This window comes from Podarcis liolepis, assembly GCF_965112155.1.
Source record: "Podarcis liolepis genome assembly, chromosome: 6".
Lineage (NCBI taxonomy): Eukaryota > Metazoa > Chordata > Lepidosauria > Squamata > Lacertidae > Podarcis > Podarcis liolepis.
The window spans coordinates 46,407,398-46,432,783 of NC_139559.1; the positions used below are offsets into that span (position 1 = coordinate 46,407,398).

The 25,386-nt window shown below is 44.6% G+C and overlaps 3 protein-coding genes across 8 annotated transcripts in view; 2 read left to right on the plus strand and 1 right to left on the minus strand.

The window, feature by feature from the left end:
• Positions 1–7,073, plus strand: part of BAK1 (BCL2 antagonist/killer 1) — a 40,187-nt gene extending 33,114 nt beyond the window's left edge. For 2 of the 3 annotated variants that reach the window (XM_083509307.1, XM_083509308.1), the window contains 2 exons: positions 1,416–1,596; positions 2,015–7,073. In XM_083509307.1, the coding sequence (XP_083365433.1) occupies positions 1,416–1,596; positions 2,015–2,122 (289 nt within the window). In that variant the 3' untranslated portion in view covers positions 2,123–7,073. The remainder of the gene's footprint in view (positions 1–1,415; positions 1,597–2,014) is intronic. The other variant, XR_014527560.1, reaches the window with a different exon arrangement.
• OARD1 (O-acyl-ADP-ribose deacylase 1) overlaps positions 6,320–25,386 on the minus strand; it is a gene marked incomplete at its 5' end in the record, with an annotated part of 46,133 nt that continues 27,066 nt past the window's right edge. Inside the window, 3 exons of one of the 4 annotated variants that reach the window (XR_014527561.1) lie at positions 6,320–6,414; positions 7,645–7,713; positions 9,545–9,641. Coding sequence is in view for 3 of the 4 variants with exons in the window: in XM_083509321.1 (XP_083365447.1) it covers positions 20,303–20,342 (40 nt within the window). Of the gene's footprint in view, positions 6,415–7,644; positions 7,714–9,544; positions 9,642–17,540; positions 17,617–20,208; positions 20,343–25,386 lie in introns of those variants that run through there. The other 3 variants (XM_083509321.1, XM_083509320.1, XM_083509319.1) reach the window with 3 other exon arrangements.
• LOC310709525 (translocator protein-like) lies at positions 14,781–21,943 on the plus strand. The gene is made up of 4 exons (XM_083509316.1): positions 14,781–15,145; positions 16,767–16,989; positions 18,378–18,516; positions 20,189–21,943. The coding sequence occupies exons 2-4, from the start codon at positions 16,817–16,819 to the stop codon at positions 20,366–20,368; spliced, it is 492 nt and encodes a 163-aa protein (XP_083365442.1). The 5' UTR covers positions 14,781–15,145; positions 16,767–16,816; the 3' UTR covers positions 20,369–21,943.

Genomic DNA, 25,386 nt, shown 5'->3' on the forward strand with positions numbered 1-25,386 from the left:
GTGCATTCAAGCAGAATTTAGGGGAGAGAGGTACCATTTGAAGCCACAGGTGGGGAGTACTATATTTGCGTGTGTGTGCTTTTAAGTGTAAATTTATTACAAAGTTGTTTCTTCATTTTTATTTGTATGAATATTAGTATATTTGTATGGATATTATATATATTTAAAAAGTCATCATCACCTGCAGTCTGAAATGACAGTCCATTCTGCCGTCTTGGGATGCTTCTACCTCTTTTTATTGCATGTTATAGAAGGAGCAGGGACGCGGGTGGCGCTGTGGGTAAAACCTCAGTGCCTAGGACTTGCCGATCGAAAGGTCAGCGGTTCGAATCCCCGCAGTGGGGTGAGCTCCCGTCGTTTGGTCCCAGCTCCTGCCCACCTAGCAGTTCGAAAGCATCCCTAAGTGCAAGTAGATAAATAGGTACCGCTTTATAGCGGGAAGGTAAACGGTGTTTCCGTGCGCTGTGCTGGTGCTGGCTCACCAGAGCAGCTTCATCACGCTGGCCACTTGACCCGGAAGTGTCTTCGGACAGCGCTGGCTCCCGGCCTCTTAAGCGAGATGAGCACGCAACCCCAGAGTCGGTCACGACTGGCCCGTACGGGCAGGGGTACCTTTACCTTATAGAAGGAGCACCTCTTCCAATATCTCCCACCTCAAGTCTTAAAATCTGTGGAGGAGGCCCTACTCCTGGTCCCACCTAACATGGTGGCTTGGGGTAGGGCCTTCTCTACTGTGGCCTCCCAGCTGTGGATTGGCCACACATTTTCGTAGTCAAGTAAACGACTTTTTTGTTCTGTTAGCCGTTTGGGGAGGAGTGAGCTGAGAATTGTTCTTCATCGTGATTCTTAACTGTAAGATAGATGTTTTCATGGTCTCTGGTTCCCCCCCCCCCAATATATATTTGCTGTGTTGCTGTATTTATCATTTGCTGTACACAGCCCAGGGATCCCTTTATGATGAAGGGTAGATTAGAAACAGAATGAATGATTGCAGCCTCACTTCCAGAGGAGTTGCAGCCCTTGAGAAGCCCATGTGGCTGGCCTTCCGGGACGCACACTTCTCAGCTGTAGAAAAGTACCTGAATAGAAAGTATCTACATTTTAGTAATCTGTGTACATTTGGATTCTTGGGAGGAACAGCTTGAACAAGATCCGAGTGACTGAAGGCATATACACAGCCTTTTCCCCTCCTCGACGATATAAAAGTCTTGTTAAATATGCCTTGTGCCTTAGCACTGCTCAGGGGAAGACGCTAGCATGCTGTTGAATGGTGAGGGGGCAGGTCAGAAAGTTGCTTTTAATGCTACAGCAGCAGACTGCGAACAAGCTGTGCCTCAGTAGAGGGTAGCAAAGGGCTGGCCATAAAACGTAGCCTGAATTTTCTAAGAATAATGATGATATGGTCTCTTCCGCAGTTTGTTTGAGAGCGGCATCAACTGGGGTCGTGTGATAGCACTGCTGGGCTTCGGCTACAGGATGGCAATCCATGTGTACCAGCAGGGGTTGACCGGCTTCCTAAGCAGGATCGCCCGCTACATGGCTGACTTTGTGCTTAGAAACCGCATTGCCCAGTGGATTGCCCAGCAGGGAGGATGGGTAAGTGAACCAGAGAGCTGTCAAAGATGAGTGGGTTGTTTTTTTAAAAAACACACACACACACATTTCTTTTACTATGAAAGTATGCTGGGACTGATCTGGGGTGGGCAGGAGTGGGTGCAGTAGGGCAGTGCCAGGCTGCTTCCCTCCCAACAGTGGAGTCATTGCTGTCTACTGAGAAGGTGTTGGGGGAGAGATCAGGGCTGTGCAGGGCCTTGGGGGTATGTGCCAGATCGACACTGTTGGTGCACCTGTGCAACCTCAGGCTTGCCTCCGTAAGCTGCTGGTGCACCTTCCTGGCATCTAACTTTTCTTTCAGGGAGTGGGGAAATACATGCCAAGAAATTGCTGTGCTTACCCTGGAATGGGTCCTCCCAACATTTCTGCAGGTAACAGTATTTTTTTCCTCCTCCTCTAGGCGGCAGCACTGGACTTAAGCAACGTTTACTGGAAGTACGTGGTGACAGTGGCCGCCGTGATTTTGCTGGGCCACTTTGTGGTGCGGCGCTTCTTCAACAACCAGTGACCGGGAAGGAGAGCGTCACTGGCCGTTTGCATCCCAGCCACTGACTCGCTCCTGGGAGGTGACACTTGTCAAGGAGGATTCAGGAAACAACCAAAGGAAGCCAGATGGTTCTTTATCACCTTCCAATATGACACCAGCTTATTAACCATCCACATGGGGATTTCAAACACAAGAAATCCACAGCATAGTATTTAAAAAGGTGGAACTGAGTATGGGAGAGGATTTATTACTTCAAGAGACCACTGGGGGGGGGGGTTGAGAAAACAATAGATTGGTTACATTCACAGTGTTGCCAGAGGAAAAGCCTCCCTGAAATCTCTTAAGGAGGACAAGTCCTTTTCCAGAACGTTCTCAGGGCCAGCATAATCTCAGCTTTTGCAATTCCATTGCTAAAGAAAGCAGAAGGTCAAGCAGCATGCACAGCACTGTTGTTTGCTGAGTACAGCTGTCAATTCTTCCACTGCCTTATGCTTTTCTAGTGCTGAAAGAATCATGTGGCTGATTGGGAGATCATGTAGTTTTGCTCCTGGGTTATCAGCATGAGTAGCACCTTCTAAGATCTGTAGATGTACACCTAGACAAAGCCTATCCCAGAAGGGGTAGCCGGGTGAGACAATGTCTAAAATATTTCATTCCAGTGGAACCTCGGTTTTCGAACATAATCCATTCCAGAAGACTATTTGACTTCTGAAACGTTAAAAAACTGAGGAGCAATGGGCAGTCAGCAAAATCTACTGAGAAAATTGAAAAACACGCAGTGGAAGCCGTTCGACTTCTGAGGTGCATTTGAAAATGGAAGCAATTACTTCCGGGTTTTCGGTGTTCGAAAACCAAAGCGTTCGGCTTCCGAGATGCTGAGGTTCCACTGTATATGCAGACCTATTTGTCATCCACCAGATTATTTCCTTGATCAGGCATAGAGCTCATTAGTTGATCACTCTCTTTTAACTTAGTTGCAGTGATTCTTCTCTGTCAGTGGAGAGCGCCAGCCATTGCAGAAGTTATGAATACGCTTCTTTTCATGCAGCAGAGATCTCTTGGTTCCTTGCATGCCAGCATTATTGCTGTCCAGCTTGACCAGGTAGTCTGTGTATGCAGTTTGGGAGGGGGGCAAAAAGTTGTTGAAGGAATTGGGGAAGGCATTTTTTTTTGTTTGATTCCATTATAATTATTTACCCCTTTGACAATCACTAGCCCAAAGCTTCAAGTCCCTTTGACGCAAATGGCGTCAAAGTCAGCACATAAATTGGTATCCCTAACGTAAGATAGGGATGGGGGACCTGTAGACCTCCAGATGTTATTGGACACAAACTCCCATCAGCCCCATAGAGCATGGGCAGTAGTCAGGGATGATGGGAGCTGTAAGGAGGGCCACAGGTTCTCTAACTTTGCCCTAATAAATGCAATCCGATCAGAGTAAATATGCAGAAGATCAGGCTGCATTTCCTACAGGTTTTAGTGTGAAAGTTGAGCATGTGCTTATGTCTCCCACTGAAATTGATGGGATTTGGAAGTGCACGGTTGGAGCTGTCCTTGACTCCAAGCAAATGTGCAGAGCTGGAACTTGCCATTTGAAGGAGTTCTGGTTTTCAAAGTCCTTAGCTGCAGAGTCCTGCTTAGCTACAAAAAAATTACAACACTCCACCAACCTGTCCACATTGCTTACTTAACTCTTGTTTTATAGCTTTTAAACTAGGATAAAACTGCATTGACTGCAGTGAAGCCAAGATTTTGAGCACAAAGGGTTTCTTTTCCTTGCTTTGCAGTTCCTCCCTTTACAAAGCTTATAAGGCAAAAGCTTACTTTGTAGCTTCTTTCATCTCTTTCTTGGTTTCCAAGAGCTCTTAAGACAAATACTTAGAAGCAATGTATGCATTTTCTGTACATTGTTTGTTTGCTTTTAAAAAAAGGCACACCGCCTAGATTTCTTCTGAATGTGCATGCCAGCAATGTTTGTTTTGTTTAAAATGTTTGATTTGGCTAACAATAATTTAACTTTGCCATGGCCTTAAGGTTTGTAATGGTTATGTCTTGATGCATGCTGAACTTCATCCCTGCCCAATGCAATCTTACTTTTCTGAAGTCCCATTTTGTTTCCAGTGAACCTATAGTCTGACGACGAGCTGCACATCATTCCTTACCGCTGGCTATGCTAAAACTGGGATTTGTCTGAGAACAGATCAGTAGGCTTCTGCTGTGTGTGTTTGTGTATCATACTAAAGTAGGAAAAGAATCTTTTTCAGAACAGCAGTTGTACAAAAAAAAATCCATCGTACACTTATGTGGATCTAATCTATCAAGCCTATGGTAGCTTACTTCTAGGTAGATCTACAAAAGATTGTGAATCTAAGGTACTACTCATGGTGAAAATTGAAGCAGGGTGGTTTTTATTTGTTTAGTTTATGCCAAACACTTTGATCTTTGGCACCACCCGCCATTGGCTCAGACTCTGCCCACTGCCAGTATATAGGCCCTGGGAGATTTCTCCCAAGGCAATGTGGCCCTTGGCAGGGAAGAAAGAAGAAGGTTGCTCATCCCTGCTGCATAGGTACACATCCTGCCACTCAGCTCAAGGGCTGGGTGGCAAACAATTTGAGTAAAAAAGCAAATCCAGGAGGCAGGGAGGCCCTGGTACTAGCTGGTCCACACAGTGGCTGTCAACCACTGTGGATTTCACCAGCCAGAGTGTCCATGGAGAAACAGAGATGGTAAAAGTTCTAGCAATGAGAACTCGCGTACAGAGATTTGTGGCAGCAATGTATTTTCAACAAATAGCCATTTCTGCCAAAGAAGAGCCAAGTAAAATTGCGGGAGAAAAGGAATCTGTTGGGAACAGGAATTGCTCCAATAAATCTTTGTATCGCTTTTGGAATTTTTGTTTCTACTGATGGAGAAATTATGTGTAGATCAAAAGGTTGCACCATTCTGAGTTGCTTCAAATTTAAACATGTCGTGTCATATCTTCTGTCATATATGAGATGATGATGATACAGTGAATGCAGGTATGGCATATGTAAACGGCAAAGCTGCAGAAACACAGGCTAGGGTACTGGATGCAGAATTTAATTTCTTCAGAATCTCAGCATTGATTCTTCTACAAAGTAAGCAAGAATCTAAGCTCTTTTGACTGTGACGATACATCTGAAATGATGGGCAATGCTGCTGAAACCTCAGAGGTGGCTAACCAAAATATCTAATGACTAGCAGTGGGGCACCAGTGACCTCCATAGCTTTTTCACCCCATGATTAGGAAAACCAGACTAACAAGACAATCTTAATCCTGCCAACTTTGAAGTAAATCCTATTGAATTCAGTGGGTCTCACTCCCCAGTAAATGGGATTAGGAGTGCGGTCTAAATTCTGCAAAATCAGCATTTGTGCAAGTCTGCTTAATTTATGCTGGATAAAGCATTTTAAATTTCAGAGCACAGAGTTCTGGGTAGAAGCAGAGGTCGGGCTTCACCAGCATCTTGGTTTGAGAAATGCTGCTTAAACGTTTGAAGAACGCGTGGCTTCAAAAGAGGATTAGACAAATTCATGAAGAATAAGGCTATCGATGGATAAGTTCTACCTCCAGTTTCGGAGACAGTACACACCCAGGGAACCACAGGAGGGATGCGTGCTGTTGTAGCTTCCCATAGGCATCTGGTTGGACCACTGACTAAATGGGCCACTGCAGCAGGTGCCTCTTAGGTTCCAAATGAACATCATTTCTGGGGACTCGTCAGTAGCATTTGACTGTCTCCTACCTAGCAATGAATTTCCTTCCCCCCCCCCAACATATATTAAAGGCTTTAGCTAATATTCTGTCCATCTCATTTCTTCAAGGGTTTCCAGCTTAAAGTCTCCATCTGTGCCATAGAATTGGTTGCCCCTCTAGAGCATAGGAAACACTCCTGGTGACACTTGTGGCAGCTCTGGGTTTATAGCCATGAAATAGGTAGAGGCAATGCTTCTCCAAGTAGACTGCTCAGCAGTCTAAACTACATGAGCCATTGAGGAAATCTTTGGGGATGACAGTTAAGTTTTTACATACATACTTGAAGCCATAATGTAGCTATGAATCTGCTCCCTTTGTTCTGTATTCTATTTAAGAAGCTGCTTATTATTTTCCGTGCATCACACCCAGCTTTAACAGCCCCCTTGCCCTCAGGGATTCAAAGGGAATGAAGCTAATAATCCAGAGGTACCCAGGATATCAGTGCATCCAGCGGAATTGCTTTTCCTTATCTTGCCTCCTTACCTGCAAGGCGATCGCTCGAAAAGTGAATCACTGCTGGACGTGTGAATCGCTGGAGGAAGAAGAAAGAACGTCTTCCGGGGAAATAAACACAAGTAGGGAAAGGGGCTGTCCTCTTCAAATCACATTGCTTAATGGCAATGTGGTGTGCATGGCCAGGAGTTTGGAGAATTCCAGCTCTAAATGCAGATCCTGAATTGAGTGTTTATTGGAGGAAAAGAGTCTACAGCTATATCTCCTGCTGTATACACAGACTGCTTGGGATTTGGAAAGATGTCCCTCTGTGGTGTTTAATACAGACATCTAGCAGGGGTTGTTGTTCTGGTCTCAAAAGGCCAAGAAAGGGGGCCCCTTCTATTGGATCTGGGTATATAAGGTTTCTTGCATGTTTCACATCATGCACCAGGCAAAAAACAATTGTGCCTTTCTACCTCCATCAAGATCTGACCCCTCCATGGGGGCATGGTGGTGCTACTGCCTTTGGAGATACAGCGAAGGTGCCTCTTATCACACTCCCCAAATGAGCACTCCAGCATTCATTGTGTGAATGGGGTATTCATGGGGAATGCACTGGGTTGTTTTCCTGGAAAGCTATGCCTTCTATGTACTTCTGAATTGTGAAGTGCCTGGCACACTACTGGCACTAAGTAAATGTTAAATGGTAGTTTCTGTAATATATATGTCAAAATAAAAGTTATATGCAAATACAAATGGTTTTAAGTTTATGTTATTTAAGTGTATGAACATGAGCTCGAAATACAAGGTGTTTCCTTAATGTGTTTCTGTTTTTGTTTGTTGCTGTGGAGAGCTGTTTAGGAAGTGGCTTTGTTTTGATAGTTTACGTTTTTTTAAAAGTGGATTTATGCTTCCAAAGCTGTGCCATCCCACTTCCCACATGAAGTTGTACAGTTGGTTTTCCCTATAGTTTACAGCTTATGGTTTGTCTGGGAGAGGGTTTGGACAACATTCTAAGTCAAGTATGTATTCGCTCAGTGTGGCACAGCAGCAAAAGGAGTGCAATCTCTTTTCCGAGACCCTGCCATTCACACCAAGCCATGGCTTGGCTTATGCAATGGAAGTGGGTTCTGCACTCTGCACAGCTCCTCACACCCCCCCCAAAAAATCAGGCTCCTTAGAGTATATAAAGTGACAGGAAAGTGCACTGGAATAAGTAAGGTAACAATTGTTTGATGTGACATCATATGACCTCTCTGCAAACAAATCAGGATGAATGCAAAATAAATAGGCTGTCAGGAAACAGCCTGGATATTAAGAACATTACCTGCAGTGTAGGATGAAAGACAGAAGCACAGAGATTCATCTCACCTCCTGCATTTCCCAAGCTGGCAAACTAATAAACAAAGACAGTAAAAGGAAAGTGGAAGCTAAAAGCAATTAATGAAGACTGGAAAAGGCAACAGTCTTAAATAGCCATAAAAGCAGCATTGCCTACTTGCTGACAAAATCCAAGGCAAAAAAGGTAGGTTTAGGTTATGATTAATTCTAAGCACACTTGCCTGGGAGTAAGCTTCATTGAAATTAATAAGACATACTTCTGAGTAGATATGCATAGGATTGCATTTGTAGGAGTTTTGACTGGAAGCTGCCATGGCCATCCTTGTGAACAGTCAACCCAAATGTGATAAAAACACAAGGGCTGGTCAATTTCAAACTAATATTTGTATGTTTTTGTTGCACACTGGACCAACAGGTCCTGGCAAGACACTATTGTTCTGCGTTACCCAACTATTTTTGTGTGCATGTGGAATCTACTGCCATTCCAAGGTAGGTAAGCTATTGACACAATTTGTATCCCACCTTCCAGTAAAATATCCAAGGTGGCTTATAGTCTGGATAAAAATACACAAGCTATAATAAAAACAAGCACAACAATATCAAATAACATCACCGAAATCGGTCCTAAAACTAAAAGTCACCTGATTTTCATGCCACAGATGCCAAGTCTGGATGCCAGCTTGTGCCAGTCATTCCCACTAATGCTCTTTGCCTCTAACAGCAGCTGCAGCTGCTCAAAGAGCTCATGGAGGATTCTGGAACCCCCCAAAAATGTATCTCCATGTCATTCCAAACATCAACTAGCCATCCAACTGGATGTAAAGACCTTCACTGCCTCTCCCTCTGGAGTTGTAGGCATCTGTTGTTCTGCACCCTTGACACATTTTCCTGCCTGCTCCATCCTCACCAGTAGTTTCCACTTGATTTCACCGCTAATCTTCCACAGGAAATCATTTCCCCAAATGCATAAGTTTTGACCGTTTTCAATCAGGCAATGGAGAAAATTTAGGCATACTCTTTAACATAAGGATGGGGAATGTGTGGCCCCCCAGATGTTGAGATTCAGCTTACATCAACCCCAGCCAGCATGACCAATGATGATGGGGTATTGTAATCCAGAAATATGGAGGGGGACACAAATTCACCACCCTTGCTATAAAATGAAAGGGAAGTACTGTAGAGCTTTGTGGAAGGGCCACCACTCTGGGTTGAGCATCTGCTTTGCATGCAGATTCAATCCCCAGCATGCAAGGACGGCTGGGAGAGAACTAGTCTGAAACTCTGGATTGCCAGTTAGTGTAGACAACATTGAGCTAAATGCAAACATTGAGTTTGAATCAATATAAGGCAAATTTCTATGTTCCTACATGACTTAAGAACCAGGCCCAGAGTTTAAAATTCCCAAGTAAGTTTTCCATTTATGCATTTATAGAATTGTCATTACTGTTAATGCTCCTTATCTTAATATAAGGTAAAGGGTAAAGGGCCCCTGGACAGTTAAGTCCCGTCAAAGGCGACTATAGGGTGTGGTGTTCATCTCGCTTTCAGGCTGAGGGAGCCAGCGTTTGTCCACAGACAGCTTTCCGGCTCATGGCCAGCATGACTGAACCGCTTCTGGTGCAACGGAACACCATATCAGAAACCAGAGCTCACAGAAACGCCATTTACCACTTGCACTAGTGTCCTTCGAACTGCTAGGTTGGCAGAAGCTGGGACAGAGCAATGGACAATCACCCTGTTGCAGGATTTGAACCGCTGACCTTCTGATCAGCAAGCCCAAGAGGCTCAGTGGTTTAGACCGCAGCGCAATACTGTATTTTAATATACCACCTGCCTTATCCGGAATGGCTGAGGATAGCTAGATGGCGTGGTCATATCTCACTGACCATACAAAGCAGGTTGTCGCTTTCCCGGTTCTATGAAGGAAGAACTGAGGCTGAATGAAAGAGGTCCAAACACGGCAGTCCAGGGCAGAGCTGGAATCTGAACAGAGAGACATATAGGAGCATGTGAAACTGACTGTTGGCCTACTGGTTTCTGTAGGCCCACTAGGTCTCACATCATGTTGCTTCTGAGGGGTCAAAGGTAACAAAATGCATCCAAACAGAAAATTGTACATTCATTTAACCCCATATCTAGTCATCGTGGTTACCAAGTGCTGGCCAAACAGTCCTGGCACTGTTGCCTCCCTTATTCTGATGCATTTGTTGTTTTAGCTGGCTTTGCCTTGAATCACCTGTGCCCCCCCCCCCATTCTGCTCCAGAGGGTCGCCCGGCCCTGTGGAGCAGGTTTTGGTGGGGTAAGGAAGTGCTGCTGCATGCGCAGGAGTCCGCTCACATCACATTGGATATTGCCCTTGACTATCTCTCCCTTCTAAGTGTTCCTGGCACCCTGGTATGCCAATGAGATGCAACTGCAGCCAAGCAGTGCCAGAGGAACAGCTGTCACTCGTGTCCCGGCCTTTTCATCGCATTAAAGCCCTTTCATTCTGTCTACAGAGTTTATTTTATTTATTCAAGGGAAGGGAATGCCAAAGGGTAGATGCTACAACATCAAAGGCCTGATTCCTACACTGGGTGGAATGGACCTCCTGATAAGGTGGAGTCTGCAAGAGGCTCTCACAAGCATCCCAGAGAAATGGGACAATAATGGTTATTTCAACAATTCTAACGCTGTGGATACCAAGGATGCCTGCGTCACTTGAGGAACCAGGTTAATCCACAGAGAAACAAGAGTGCACTGGTAACCCCCAGGTCCAACTTGCACTGGTAACCCCCAGGTCCAACTCTACTGAGTATGCATTACATTAGCAGATGGGGAGCAATGTGCTACTGTAACTTAAGCGGGATCATAGTCTATTCTTAACCTTCCTGTCTCATAGCAGGTTCAGCAGAGACCCATAAAAAGATACACACCAAGAATGCTACCAGCTGCACTTGCTCCTGCAGGATTCTCTCTCCCTCTTTGTTTAGTGGAAGGTTAAACATAACAAAAGATAAATGGCCCTCATAAAAAGGGCAGCTGCTGTCTAAGAATCCCCCTCTCACAAAAAGAGAGAGCCTTATAATGGTAGTTAACCAAACTTCTCAGTTGTAGTTATTAACGCCACAACAGCCAAGGTTAAGACCTAATTAAATTTTCACCTAAGGTAGCATTGGAGTGAAGGAATGTAAGTCCTGAAGCAGACTTCACTGCTGCCTAATAGCTCCATAATGGGCCAAACACCAAATTAATCTGAGTCTCCTTCACCTAATCTCACAGGACATTTTTTTAAAAGCAGCTGTCCTGGGGGAGAAAGAGACCCAAGGGGAAGGCATGTAATTGACTCTCATAGCCATGTTATATTTTGATATTTTGTAATGTTCTATTGGCTGCTTTGAGATTTTTTTAAAAATAGAAATTGGTACCGAAATGACCAATACATTCATAACCAAAACAAAAATAAAACAGGTTGGGGGCAGCCAGTGAGCTCAGGACAGAAAAAATGTGCCTCAGACTTGAGAGCCAGTGTGGTGTAGTGGTTAAGAGCGGTAGACTCGTAATCTGGTGAACCGGGTTCGATTCCCTGCTCCTCCACCTGCAGCTGCTGGGTGACCTTGGGCCAGTCACACTTCTCTGAAGTCTCTCAGCCCCACTCACCTCACAGAGTGTTTGTTGTGGGGGAGGAAGAGAAAAGGAGATTGTTAGCCGGTTTGAGACTCCTTCGGGTAGTGATAAAGCGGGATATCAAATCCAAACTCTTCTTCTAATCCTATATAGCCCAGTGTCTCTGCATCAATGTGTCTGAGGGTATTGCTACACAGTGGCAGCCTCTGGTCTTAGTATATAGTATGCTTTTGCCCTAAGATGACATAGTAACTAAGGGAGACCCTGCTTCCCCATCCAAAGTAGTCACATCCTGGGAAGCGGAATTACCTGCCTCAACCAGCCTGTTTCCTGGTCTCAGCACCCCTATGTCATCTTTTTGTTTCCCCTTCCTCATCTGCCCCAGCCTGCCCACCCTACTCTTCAGCATAGTGACGCTTTGGGACTCATGACACCTGCACAGAAGGAATTGGGAAGGTGTGGTCCTCCCAATGTTGTTGCACTCCTTCTTCCATTGTTCCTGACCACTGTCGATGCTGGCTTGAAGGGAGATGGAGTTCAACAATGTCTGGAGGGCCACAGGGTCTCCATCCTTGTTGTATAGTCAAGGAAGGGGACACAGTGCCCTGGGTGCATGCGATTTTGCACAAGTAAGTTTACTGCTGTTTTTAATACATGCCCAGCATCATACTTAAATCAGCTCTAAGCAGTTACCCCTGAGATACGGATATATTTTATGACAGGCTGAAAGTCCAACTCCTGCTGTGCTTGCTACATGACCCATGGCACAAGGAGATCATTTTGTTCTGGAGGGCTTTGAAACCTTTGTCTTGCAAAGCCAAACTCAGATCCTGGAAATGTGTGCCCCACACTTTAGAACTGGAGATCAGCACAACTTGTACTATTGTAGATGCAGCTTGTTCCCTTTGGGTCTGGTCCAGTTTGCATACTGAGAATCAGATTTCTCTAATGTCCTGGGGACCAGGCTGCCATTATATATCCAAATAACACCAATGATGCACATATATAGCAAACACTTATCTGACAACCGAGAAGGGAGCTAACAAAAGGGAGTGCATCCTTCCTTCATCACAACATTCTCCTATGGCCTTAGTAAATAAACTGGGTTTCTCATTAACTTCACAGTTTGCTCTTTCCAGTTTGCATTTAATACAGTAGCAACTGCTTCCCTAGATACCCAGGTGCACACTGTCTTAACAGTCAGGCAGAAAGAAGCATTAAGATTACAGCCCTACAGTGTGATTTCCATTACCAAAGCAATTCCACTATTAAAGTGTCTGCTGTGGACACTGCAATCTTGGCTCTGGAGTAAATTTGCGCGACTGGAGCATTGGGATCTGGTTGAGTCTGGTCTAGCCAAGCAGATAACTTCAGGTGGGTTCACAGAAGAATGTGCAAATACCAGGTCTCCCTGCTATTATTATTATTATTTTCATATTCATCCTCAATACTTGGAGAACCATCTATACCAAACAATGGATCACATGTGCTCCTTCGTACGACATGAGAATAGCCATAACAAGTGCAGATTCCCACCAACACACTTGGGACACTGCACCTTGCAAGGAGAATCAGGACTGAACCAGCAATGTTGTCCTAAATTCCTTCTGTGTTGGTTCTATATGCCTTTTCTTTTCACCCTCCCTGATCTCTTAGAGTAAATACATTCGATAAAAACACATGTAATTAATGTCTGGGTCAATAGCTGGTCTAAGCAGTACTTGGGGCTCCAGATTTCTCCTAGGCCAACACCGCAGACAAATTTTGGATGTAGCAGAACTGTTATTTGTCATCCAATCTTCACATCAGTTCTTCCTTGCTTATTGTCAAACAAGGAAGAATATTAAGTACTCCGTTGCAGAGATCTCAAGAGCCTTTGCTCTTCTGTCTCAAGAAGAAGTTGAAAACACAAGTGAGCTATTCCCAAAGGTCCTATGAAGAAAATTGCTTTGGGATAAATAGTCCATAGTCAGTGACTATCTATGCTGAAGAACATAAAGTATCTCTGCTCCCTGTGTTGTTGAAGCAAATGCTCATTCACATCTAATTCCAGCTTCCCATACCTAAAACACTCAGCAGAACGGCTCACTATCTCTTACAGCAGGTGGCAATAATGACAGCAAGAAGATAAGACTCAAGGAGGAGGCTTGCTGAAGGTGTCCTGCCCAAAGCTGATCTCACAGACTGTAGTAATACTTCTTAGTTATAGTTTGCTTGCTCAAGCTCTTTGCTGCAACAGGCATTGTACTGACATCCAGATGCCCATTCTTGGATTAATGCATTTCATTTGCTACTTTGAAGGGACAGCTGCATGCAGAAAGTTAACGGCACTTACAGAAAGCTCTGCACAATCACACCAGCTCACATCTGCTCCTTAGCACAAATGTCTCCCACCAAATAATTTTCTTTAGCACCATTCGAGTGCAATAAAACATAACACTAATTATGTGCAACAGCAATAATATTAAATTCCATCTGGACACATCAGCCTTGTTTCAAGGCATAAAAAATTAGATAACTATCTATAGCCAAAGCGAATGAGTCTTTAATGCTCTCTGTGTTGCAGGCAAGCCGCTAATGGAAATGGATGTCTAGCTTTTATTTGCATTTAGCATGCATCTGTAATGTTGCTGTTATTTATTCAAGTGGCTTATGCTAACTTTGGCAGAGAGGTGCTCCCAAGTGCATATGGCTAATGAAGGTTGCACAGCAAAGAGCATCAGTAATTAAACAGCAAACACAACAGCTCAGATGCTTATGCACCAAGGGTTTCAATACTCAAAAGGCCTGTTTCAAATGCATGGGAAGGGGTGCATGGAGTTTGAAGGGAACTGGGGAAGACCAGAGCATTCAAAGAGATTTGTAGACATTATCTTGGCTGGTAAGCTTTGCAATACGAATTTGGCCCTTTGAGGACCACCGGATGCCCAGCAGCTAACCCAGAGGGATGAGAGATGAGTGGAAGGAGTTGACAGTGGGACCAGGCTAGGCTAGCAGCTCTCTTTGGTGTACAGCAGGAGGGTGGGGAACCCGAGGGTCGCATTTCCTCCAGTGAAACCTTCCACACGCCATTGGTGGGAAGGGCCAGAGGCAAATGTGAGCAGAGCAACAATGTAAATGTTACCGTTGTACAGGACGCTAGGTTCTATCCTCCATCTAGATGAGCAATAAGCATTATCAGAGTTCAAGGACATATTCCAGCCAGTCAAAAACCGGGGGTGCAAAGAAGGGCTGGTAAGGAGTGTGGTGCAGTAGATGGCCTGGGGACAGGTTATAATGGGGCCTGAGGTTCACTATTCCTGGTGTGCAGCCTGGGAGCTGACTCACCACCTCATCCTCTTCTTAAGAATCTCCTTCACCAAGGTTTTACAACAACCCTGGAAGGTAGGACACTACTATCACCACCATATTCTTGGTGAGGACTGAGCAATAGCCTGCGCAAGGCCCTTCGACGAGTTGATTATGGCAGATGGGATTTTTTTTAAAGGAGAAGCTTCCTGGTTCAGCTCTGAATCTCTTCTAGGAACTGCACCAGCTCGTCAGCCTGGCCTGGCTCCGCAAGCCGTTCAGCCCAACTCTGACGGGTGACTGGCCTCGGAGAAGGGTCGCTGCTGTACCCCGCCCTCTGCAGCCTGTTACACAAACGGTGCGCCGCCGGGGAGAGAGCGAGAGCGATCTCCTCCTCTCTCCTTATCGTACTTGCACGCCGCAGTCCCTGTTGTGTAACCCGACCCACACAGGCTCTTCGCAAAGGCGACGCCTCGCCCCGGCTCTCTCCCTCCCGCTGCTTGGGCACAGCGAGAGCTCGAGAGAGGCTGAAGCCCATTGGCTCGCTCCCCGCGTCCGCCCTGGCAAGACGGCGAAGTTCCGCTCCGGGAAGGTAAGGGAAACAAAAGGCGGCGCGTGGGGGGCGCCCGAGCCGCGCAACTTTGCCAGGGTGGTCGCGTTCTGTTGCAAAGCGGGACGTTCCATCCGCTCGGACAACGGAATGCCTCTCAAAGAAGCAACACGGGCGCAATGGCTCCCCACCCCCAGCACACACACAGCATGCAGCCAATTAAGCCACGCTGGGCTGCGTCGAGGCGGAAGGTCAAGCCAAGCCACCTCTCCGTCTTTCTAGAAACGTTAACAGCAAAGACCCCTGTGTCACCCTGAAGCGTGACCAACCGAACGGCCCTTGGATTGTGGCGGGAGAGCTTTCCTGCGCGACTCTAGTCCGCGAAAGCTTGTATCATATGCCGTCTGTGCAAAGCGTTTTCGCAGGCTGCAGCAGCAGGGCTCTCTTGCTGTTGCTGGGTTTTTAAAAAAAAATATTACTGTAATTCTAGAAATGTACAATGATCCTCCCTACAGTGTTACCTATTCTCCTAATCTGTTCATCATAGTGTAACAAATTGAGACTATGAATACGTATTAGAACTTCAGAATGGGAATCAAGATTCCTGTTGTCTGTGGAGCTGGAAGTAATTTTTTTACAAAACAAAACTGAAAACAGGAAATACTTCAGTCAAGAAAAAACATCTTACCTATGGGGAATTCCCAATGGAATTAAATGAAGCGATCAAAAATAACTTGTTTATTCCACCTATCTTTAACAGAGCATTCAGGCTGCAGGGCGTGTGAAATAATTTTTTCCTGATCTCCAATAAAGGCAAACAGTATCAGAATTTTCTGTTTGATAAGAAATCTGATCCTCAGCAAACTCTAGTTTAACACCAGGCTCTCAATGGGACTAAAAAGTCTTTAGCTATAATCCTATAACTACTTGAAATGAATGGGACATACTTCAGGGGGTGGGGAAGCACACTAAATCTGTTTTCTGATCATTATCCCCGACTGCTTACTAGAGAATCTGCTGTCTGGTACACAGTTGTTAAGTGTAATTATGTAGGTAAGGGTTTGCCAAATGAAAAAATAATGCATGAGAATTGCTTTGCCTTGAATAAAGCTTGAGTGGCTGTCTGGCAAGGATGCTGTAGTCACAATCTGCATTGCACATCCTGCATTGAACAGTGAGTTGAGACTTGATGGCCTCTAAGGTCCCTTCCAATTCTATGATCAAGGCCTATCTACTACAGCATCTTGTCTCCTACAGCAGATGATGAGCATCCCCTATTCTTTGTCTCCAGCATCCCATACGCAAGACATATATGCTAGTTCTGAAGTTCATGAAGCTTCTAATGGGTGATAAGTGGCCTACCTGAAGAACAGCAGCAGACTGCTAAGGGGAGATAAATTTGCCAAATTAGATTGTCATGGTCTTAACAGCATTCTCGATACAGTAAAATGGCTTACTCTAACTTTAAAATGCTAATAACAGCATCCTCGAAGGAAAGATCACTGGAAAAGGAGCATCTGCATCTGTCCCTCATTTTAACCAACACAAGAAAAAAGATGTTTGCTTTATTTCCTTTAACCTACAGAAGGAAACACATCTCAAGTTGAGAGTAAGTACCTCCCAATGTGAAAATAACTAATGGTGTACAATTACCAATTTTCAGTTTCAAAGGCACAGGCACAATCCGTATTTGCTAGAACTGTCTGGCTGAGGATGTGGGTCCACGCTCTTGGCTTCACAGCCTTGCCCCATCTTGGTGGATTCCTGGGCTGGTTCTTCACTCGGAAGGAAGTGCCCACGTGGTTTGAAGATCTGAAGAAACCGTCATGGCGTCCACCCAATAAAATGTTCCCAGTTGCTTGGACGACACTGTATACAAGCATGGGGTAAGGCTTCCTGGGCAAGGCTCCAGTCCTAAGCACATGCTAGAAAGCAAGCCCAACTGAATTCAGTGGAACTTCGGTCCAAGAAAAAATACATGGGATCAGACTGACAGCAATTCCATTTGCCTCTGCTGCTTCTATAGTAGCCTTTGTAGCAACTAGTTGGCTGATTTCCTCTTCGCGATGGGTTTTTCCAGTTAGTCACACTCAACATAGATCCATGGAATAGACACAACTCACTACCTTCATTTCAGTGGGTTTTAGTTGGGTGCTACCTGTTGCAATTACAGCGGTGCCCCACAAGATGAATGCCTCGCAATACGAAAAACTCGCTAGACGAAAGAGTTTTCCATTTTTTGAGTCGTTCCGCAAGACGAATTTCCCTATGGTCTTGCGAGTTCCTGCGAGTTTGTTTCCTTTTTCTTAAAGCCGCTAAGCCGTTAATAGCTGCTAAGCCACTAATAGCCGCTAATAGCCGTGCTTCGCAAGACGAAAAAACCGCAAGACGAAGAGACTCGCGGAACGGATTAATTTTGTCTTGCGAGGCACCACTGTAATCCTGACCCAGTGGCTCCTTGCTTCCGTCTCACTTCTTGCATTTCATGTTGGGAATGGCTATCCTAGAGTCCCCTGCAATGGATTAAGTAGTGTCAGGATGCTGCCTTTAATGAGGATGTTCCAGTCTACTGTCTCCATCCAGGAGAACAGAAGTTGCGACTCTTAGGTTGCAATCCTAAACACACTTTCTTAAGAGTTAAGTCCAAAGTACCATTGAAAGTGGGCCTTCCTTCTGAGTAGACAGGTGTAGAATTGCACTTAATATCTTAGACCCTTCTGCACTACTTCTTTAATGCAGATTCCTTGGGGGCTCAGAACTCCTGCTAGATTGGTAGTGATAACCGAAAATGATGCAACATTAAACTAGCTCTGGGAAATAGAGTAAGCCACAACTTAGACATTTATATTGTGCACATTTAGCTTTACACGTGTAGAAAAAAACTAAAAGGGGGTGGAAAAGGGGCTGGGTTCCTGGGGAAATGACGTTGGCAATCCCACCCGCCATTGAACCCAATGGGTTTTGACTATACAAAATTTTGGCTTTAGGTGCAATCCCCAGAATGTAACCCCCATGTAAGTTGCAGGCTTTCTGTAGTGAAATTCTAGCTATATTTATAAACTAAGTGCTTGTGCAGCGGCACCACAGATTTGTTATGTCTATCTTTGAGATTTCTACTGAAAAAGCTTCAAAGGTACTAAACCATCATCTAAGCTGTAATTCACTGGTGTTAAGGCTTACATGGGAAGGGTTGCTCAGAGTAGTAATCCTACTGAAGCAAAGCTGATAATGTGGCATTCAAAAGCAAAGCATTGTCTGGTTTCCTTTTCTGCAGGTATGCTTCATATTTGGTGTGGAAGGACCTTGATGGCTTCAACAGTCAAGCAGTTGTCCCACTGGGTCTCTATGGAGCTCAGCTTGCACTGAACTGGGCATGGACTCCTATATTCTTTGGAGCTCACAACCTAAAGCTGGTAATGTATCCCAAACATTTGCTGTACCATTATGTTGCCTGTATTGCTGTTACCTTTTTGGGACCTCCAGTGAGGCTGACTAGGAAACTGCTGGGCTAAAATTGTTCAGTGGAATGTGCAGACTCTTTTAAAAAAATCCTCTAGTAGGCATGGTTATGTAAACGCACACATTATGTCCGGGCCTCAAAATATACTGAGTTTCTGCTAGAAATGTCAAAACTAGGAAGGTCCAGAGTGAGGCTTTCAGTTGTTGAGCCAGTGGGACACAGTGCTTCAAATTTTAGACCAGAACTGTGGAGAAACCCACTCTGCCATGAAGCTCACTTGGGCCAGTCATAAGCTCTCATCTTAAGCTACCTCACAGGGTTGTTGTGGAGAGAAAAGAGGGGCAAAGTTCCCTGTAAGAAAAACAGGATATAAATGTAACAAACAAACTAGAACTACTTCCTTTACGGCTTTGTTCTTTGCTCTCTCTGGCCCCAAGCCCTTGATTTTCTGTCCATGTTCCCAAAAGGTAAAGCAGAAAAAGAGGGCAAAACAACCTGCTACAGAACAAAGCAGGCAGATATGTTAATGTGTTTTAGTGGCGATTAAAGGTACACAATACATGAGTCTTCAAGCGAGGTCTTCCATAATGTTTGTAGCTGGCATTTAGTTACAAGAGCAAGGAGAATTTGATGAACTGGGGCAAAAGGCTTGCATGGCTTGTATCCACTTTGTAGCTGGCTCCTGCCAGTGATATCAGCCCTTTGCAGTTCTGTTTACTGCCTTCAAAATTAAAGCAGCTGGTTGCCTCAAGAAGGGTGTGAAGCTCGCACCGTTATGATCGGGGTGATCCATATTTTTCAGTTGAAAATGGTGTGTCTTGAGATAAGCAGCTCTGAGCACCACACCTTGACCTAATCAGCAAGCAAAGGCCAGAGCTTCAGTGTGCTCATTATTCATATGTGCCTTATTAAACTGTAAAATGCCAAAGTGTTAATAAGAGAATATGTATGATAGGAGTTGTTTGGATTAGCACATTTAGACACTTAGCGCTGCATTAGAGATGAAGAAAAGGAGCGCCTGGAATGTTCAGATGGCTAAATTCCAGCCTCTAGGGAACTGAGAAAGAATGCCAACATTTATAAGCACAGATGGAAGTGACAATACAACTTGGAAAATTTGGTAATAAGGGTAATAACTCTTATCCTGCTCTGGTAAAGGGAATATGGCCCACCCAGCCCCAACCTATGCTCTGCTGTCTACTGGCACAATAGCAAAATATCTGGTGAAAGGATTCTATAGTTGACACCTGGGAAAACCTTGCTCTAACACTATGAGCTGGATCCACCCTGTGCACTGAGCTAGCCGCCATCACTACCACTAGTGCCTGCTAAATAAAAGCTGCTGTCCCGATTCCGGCATTGTGCAAAGATCTTTGCAAGGGAGGCAGGGAAATGAGGGGACCAGCAATTTGTTCCAGTTGCCAATGGAGCAATGCTTCCACTGACAAAAAGCTCTGGCGTGAAAAGCCTGAGAGGTATATTGGAGCAGATGGGGCAGTTCTGGAGTGCTCAGCCACTTGCTTTGTGTAGGATCATTCTCAGCCTTGTGGAAAAAGAAGAGACTGTGTCTTTTGCATTCTGTCCAGTGTGTCAATCATTTAGACATTGCTATTTCTCTTTTCCAGGCCCTGATCGACATTGTGGCTCTTTATGGGTTAGTGCTGGGCACGATGTATTCCTGGTACCCTATTAACAAAACAGCAACACTGCTGATGCTGCCTTACCTTGCCTGGCTGACCTTAGCTTCTTCTCTTACCTACCGTATCTGGAAAGACAATCCTGAAAAGGGAAAGAAGAAAGAATAAGGAAGGAACTGGGGAAATGGACATATTTGGCGAAACCCTTTGACCCTGAGATCCAGTACTATGGAAGGAAGTTAATTTAACTGGCACAAAAGCATTTAGCATTTAAGGGTTGGGAGATGGGGAATCCTTTACGAAATGCAATGGCACATATTAAGAAGACTGTTATACATTCTGAGTTTGAAAACCACAGTTCCCATCCTCATTCAAAGCACTATTTTATACATGTTTACTCAGAAAAGTCTCACTGAATTGATTCAAGCCTAATGAGACGATGTTGTCAGGTAACATATAGATAAGCCCTTCTTACAACTTTGGATTAGCTTTGTTTTGTTTCACTGAATTGTAGTTAGAAGACTACTTCAGAAGAATCTGGAGGTGCACTAGACTCATTAAGACTTGAATACCCATATATGCGTTGTACTAATGAGGGTTGCTTCACACATTCTTGCTTTTTAGGTGCATACATTATCTTTTCCTCTCCCATTTCCTCCCCTCTTCATTCTTTTCCCCAAGTGCCATAATTTAGATTGTAACACATTGGGGCAAGGACCTATATTTTTTTGTTGGCTTCATTCCAATGGCATATAAGCAGTGCAATCCTACATATGTCTATTTGCAAGTAAGCTATATTGAGTTCAGTAGGGCCTACTCCCAGGAAAGCGTGTATAGGACTGAGGTGCAAGTCTTTATACACCTAAACATGTAAAGTGTGGATGTTTAAGCACTGGTTTTTGGTTTTTTTGTGGAGTTGGGAATAGCCTCAGGCACTCTGTTAGGTGGATACTCAGTGGCATAGCTGGGTGAATGTATGAAAAGGCTCAGATGCTGAGATTGGAACAGGAATTATTTTCACCCGACAGGAGGGTTTGCTCTGTTTTTACAAGTCAGTTATTACATGGGCAGATGGTTACACATGAATGCACCATGATGAGGAATTTCACAAGCCTTGTTTTCATTTGTTTAAAGTAAAGGAATTCAGTTTTAGTGCCGGCGACAGAACCGAGCAACTCCTGGAAATGGGTTTGAGTCCCCAAAAGTTATAGTATATTTGCTTTTGCTGCTTGAGATTAACATGGAAATAGATTTAATAAGTTGTGGGTTTTTTTTAAATTCCCTTTGGAAATAGATTTAATAAGTTGTGGGTTTTTTTAAAAAAAGTGGGGGAGCTGCTATTATTGCTTCTTTCTCCCAGTAGCCCTTGGTGCAACCTGAAATCTGTTTAGCATCCAGCAGAGGCTTACTTAATGAAGTTTGCCCAATGCCCTCTTAACACTGCTACAAACTGCAGACTTTGGGGCTTTGACTTCATATTCTGCTTTTTCTCCCCTTTGCATTGTTTTGTTGAACATCCAGCCTGACCAAGTGTTTCTGGCAGTGTATTTTTCTAGAAGAGGTGCCAGAACTCACTATGAATGCCTCCTTTGTTCCCTTATAATGGCAATGACGCCCACCTGAGAGGTGCTGGAACTGAGTTCCGGCAAGTTCCGCCTGAAAAAAACCGTTTCTGGGGAACATAAGCTTGCTCATGACTTTGTGAATTTTGCTTTGTCCTAATAAAGGTATTGTCCTACTGTGGCTTTTGGATTTTTTTCCTAATGGGCAACACAGTCTTTAAGCAGAGCAGGCAGGCTGGTTTTCAGGACATCTGGAGGTCAATGCATAAACATCAACTCCTTCACCCACCCACATATACAGTTTAAAACACAAACTGGAAACTGCCTTGAAATGCCTTTTGAGGGCCACCATGTGGGTAGGAACATATGAATCTGTCTCATACCTAGTCAGACCATTGATCAATCTAGATCAGTACTCATAGATGTTGATTTAGCAGCTCTCCACAGTTTCAGACCTACCTGGAGATTCTGTGGATTGAACCATGGACCTTCTCATGTGCACAGCTCATGTGCACAGAGCAACAGCTCTTCTCTGACACTGTTCACAAGTGATCACAGGAATTACATTGACTGGCAAGTCCAATGCATCTGCTCTGTGATGGAGACTCCTCCATGGGATCTTGAATGGTGCTCTGGAAAGCTTCTGGGGGAGACAGGATTCTGGAGTCCTAATTTTAAAAACCTGCCTTATTCCAGAATCTAGAAGTAAGTAGGTTTTCGTAATCAGTGCAATGATTTGTATTTTATACTACTATTAATACTGCTGTGAAGTCATGACTGATGGTCAAAGGCCAACTCTGTGTTTCCCTTCTTGACACTCAAGAACAGAGGGAATAGGGGGTTGGTGAAAAAGGACCCCGCCAGGGGTGCTGGCCTGCCGCCCAATCACTTACTGGGCACAAGTCCTCCCATGACACCTCGAGAGCACGAACACCCTGGCTCAGCACTCCAGCCCCTGCTTTGCCCACAGGAGGAATCTGCTGAGATCTCTAGCAGGAAAAACTGCTGCTGCTGCTGCTGCTGGAGGGAACAGAAAGGGGTCCTCAGAGCAGCTTTCTGGTAGAGAGCAGTGTGAGTGTCCCATCCAGCCCCGAGGAGGCACATCCCTCCTGATGTCCAGGCAACCTCTACTGCTTCTCAGATTTTTTGGTGGGGGGCAGCAATACAATTCCTTGCCAGGGGTGCAAGGGACGCTAGGTATGCCTCTGACTGGGAACATTTCCAGCCCAGTTTGAACTGGATGCAAATTATGTAAACAGTTTTGTGCAGCAGATACGTGCTTGGTGAAGTGAGTCTGTTTTCTTTAGCTTTTCAGTGGTGACTCATGTCCATCCATCCAAGTTTGTTTTTAAACAAAGGTGTGAGTCAACTAGAGAGCACGATGGCTCAGAGAATGGTAGAGCATTGTGAACTTTGCACTCATTCTTTAACAGAATCAAACAACCGGCAAAGGTGTACGTGATTTAACTTTATCAAAATAATAGAAACACATTGCTAAACAAGATCTGCCCAAATAGCAAGATCTCACCTTCCATGCATTGTATCTCAGAAGCTCACATTGCAATACACTCTAACATAAGAATAAAAGCATTGCCACTATTGGGTCAGACTAAAGATCCAACAAAGGTCCATCTTCAAGAGTGGCCACCCAGCTACCTCAGACAAATTCACAAGCTGAGCCACCCCATCTGTTCTGAGCACCTGATAACTTGAATTTAGTCTGTATACTGCCTTGTGCAGGTCATATTGTAAATTACCATTTTTTTGCACCATAACACTCACTTTTTTCCTCCTAGAAAGTAATGGGAAATGTCTGTGCGTGTTATGGAGCGAATGCCTGTGGGTGGTGGGTATCTGCTGCAGTCGTGAGCAGAGGATCCATGGTTCCCCTTCCTTCCCTCCTCCATGGTTACAAAGCATGGATCCACATGGATCCTCAGGATTTTTGCATTGGGCTACTCCAAACTCACTGTCAGATCACATGTCTGTGGCCACAGCATGAACCACAAAAATCATATATCCACTATTTCGTTTAGAATATTTTTTTCCTTGTTTTCCTCCTCTAAAAACTACGTGCGTGTTATGGTCTGGTGCGTGTTATAGAGCGAAAAATACAGGTAAATAAAATATCTGGGTTTGAAATCTTTCCCAAGAATGACTGACAACACAGTGCTTACAGTTATAGTTTGGCAAAGGTGACACAAATTTACATTTTACTTGAGAAGGGGAAAATAAGAAAGAGTAGCTGATGTTACACTGAAAAAATCCCTTAAAAGATCCCTTAAAAGATCAGCTGGTCTTATCCAAAGAACTTGCATCATGTAATCTGCCCAGTCCTGGTGCACAATGATTATTTAGAGAGCCAGAGCGCCACCTAGTGATTACTGTTCTGATACAAGATAAGGCACACAAATGCTATGTTGGTTTTGTTACAGAATCCTTATCAGGGCAATACCTTTATTAGGCTAGCTAAAGTATCACAAAACAGCGTGCAATTTTTTAAGTTCTCTGTAACCTTTCATCAGACTGGATGGTAAGCAGAGCAGCAGAGGAAGGGGAGGAAAACTATTTTGGCTGATGTTAAGGCCTGTGGTCTGCCTCTGATCAGAGTTTTAAAGCAGAATGTAGGAGAGGTAGCAGACATTAAAACGTGACTCTTTTTAGGTGCTATATAGCTATGGGGTTGTACCAAGACAAGTTTGGAACATGGCACCTAAAAGAAGCCTCATTCAACTCCCTGCTCCACCCTCTCCAATTCCATCTTAAGTGCTGGCCCAAGACACCACCAGGGAAGGATCAAGTGAGGAATAATGATCTGCATCAGGAACAAGGGTGAGAGGAGACAACCAGTGCCTCCTATTTGCCAAGAGACCGCTGTAGAGGTAGGGGTGCATGTGGTGGTGCTGTCAGCAGATCCAGCCTCCAAGAAGTGTGCTGCAGCTGTTGCTCCCACCGCAGCAGCAGCAACAACAGGCAATGCATTCCTTGGAGGCTGGATCTGCTGCCCCTGTGGATCCTGAGGTAGTCATCTCACCTTGCTTCATGGGTGGGCTGACCCTGTATCAGAAGTCTCTGATCATATGCAAACTCCATGGGTTTGGTGCCAGACAAGATGTGTTTCCCTCTCTGCCCACCCCACCCCCTTGCTCTGCTTACCATTTAGCCTACAAAAGAGTTCTGGAGAACATGCATGCTTGCACACTATTTATGTTTTTGTTGACCTATGTAATAAGGTATTGCCCTAATACAGATTTTGGAGTTTTTCTTATCTGCTGGTAAGAGTTTAAGGGGTAAATTATACGAAACAAATTTAGTTTGCAACATCAGCATTCAAACACCACTCTGACCTGTATCATGAACAGATAGCTATAACCATAATCAAGTATCTCTCTCATTTTTACAGATTCTAGGGAGGGAATGGTAATCTTGAAGCAATGCTGAACGTCAGTAAGGTAATGGATATAGGGAATAAAGTGAAATTTAATCCAGATCACAGAAGTACTATTTACTGGTAGATCAGTTAGTCCAGGGCTTGAGGTACAGACTGTGCTGGATGGAGTTGAACGCTCCCTTATGCTGGAAGTTCACAGCTTCAGAGGGTTTCTTGATCCAACACTATTTCTA

Bases quoted from the DNA above. Each gene is read 5' to 3' on its own strand.
- LOC310709525 (XM_083509316.1), top strand. From the start codon at position 16,817: ATGTGGGTCCACGCTCTTGGCTTCACAGCCTTGCCCCATCTTGGTGGA. The intron at 16,990-18,377 runs GTAAGGCTTCCT...CCTTTTCTGCAG, and splicing joins ACACTGTATACAAGCATGGG to GTATGCTTCATATTTGGTGT. The intron at 18,517-20,188 runs GTAATGTATCCC...TCTCTTTTCCAG, and splicing joins GAGCTCACAACCTAAAGCTG to GCCCTGATCGACATTGTGGC.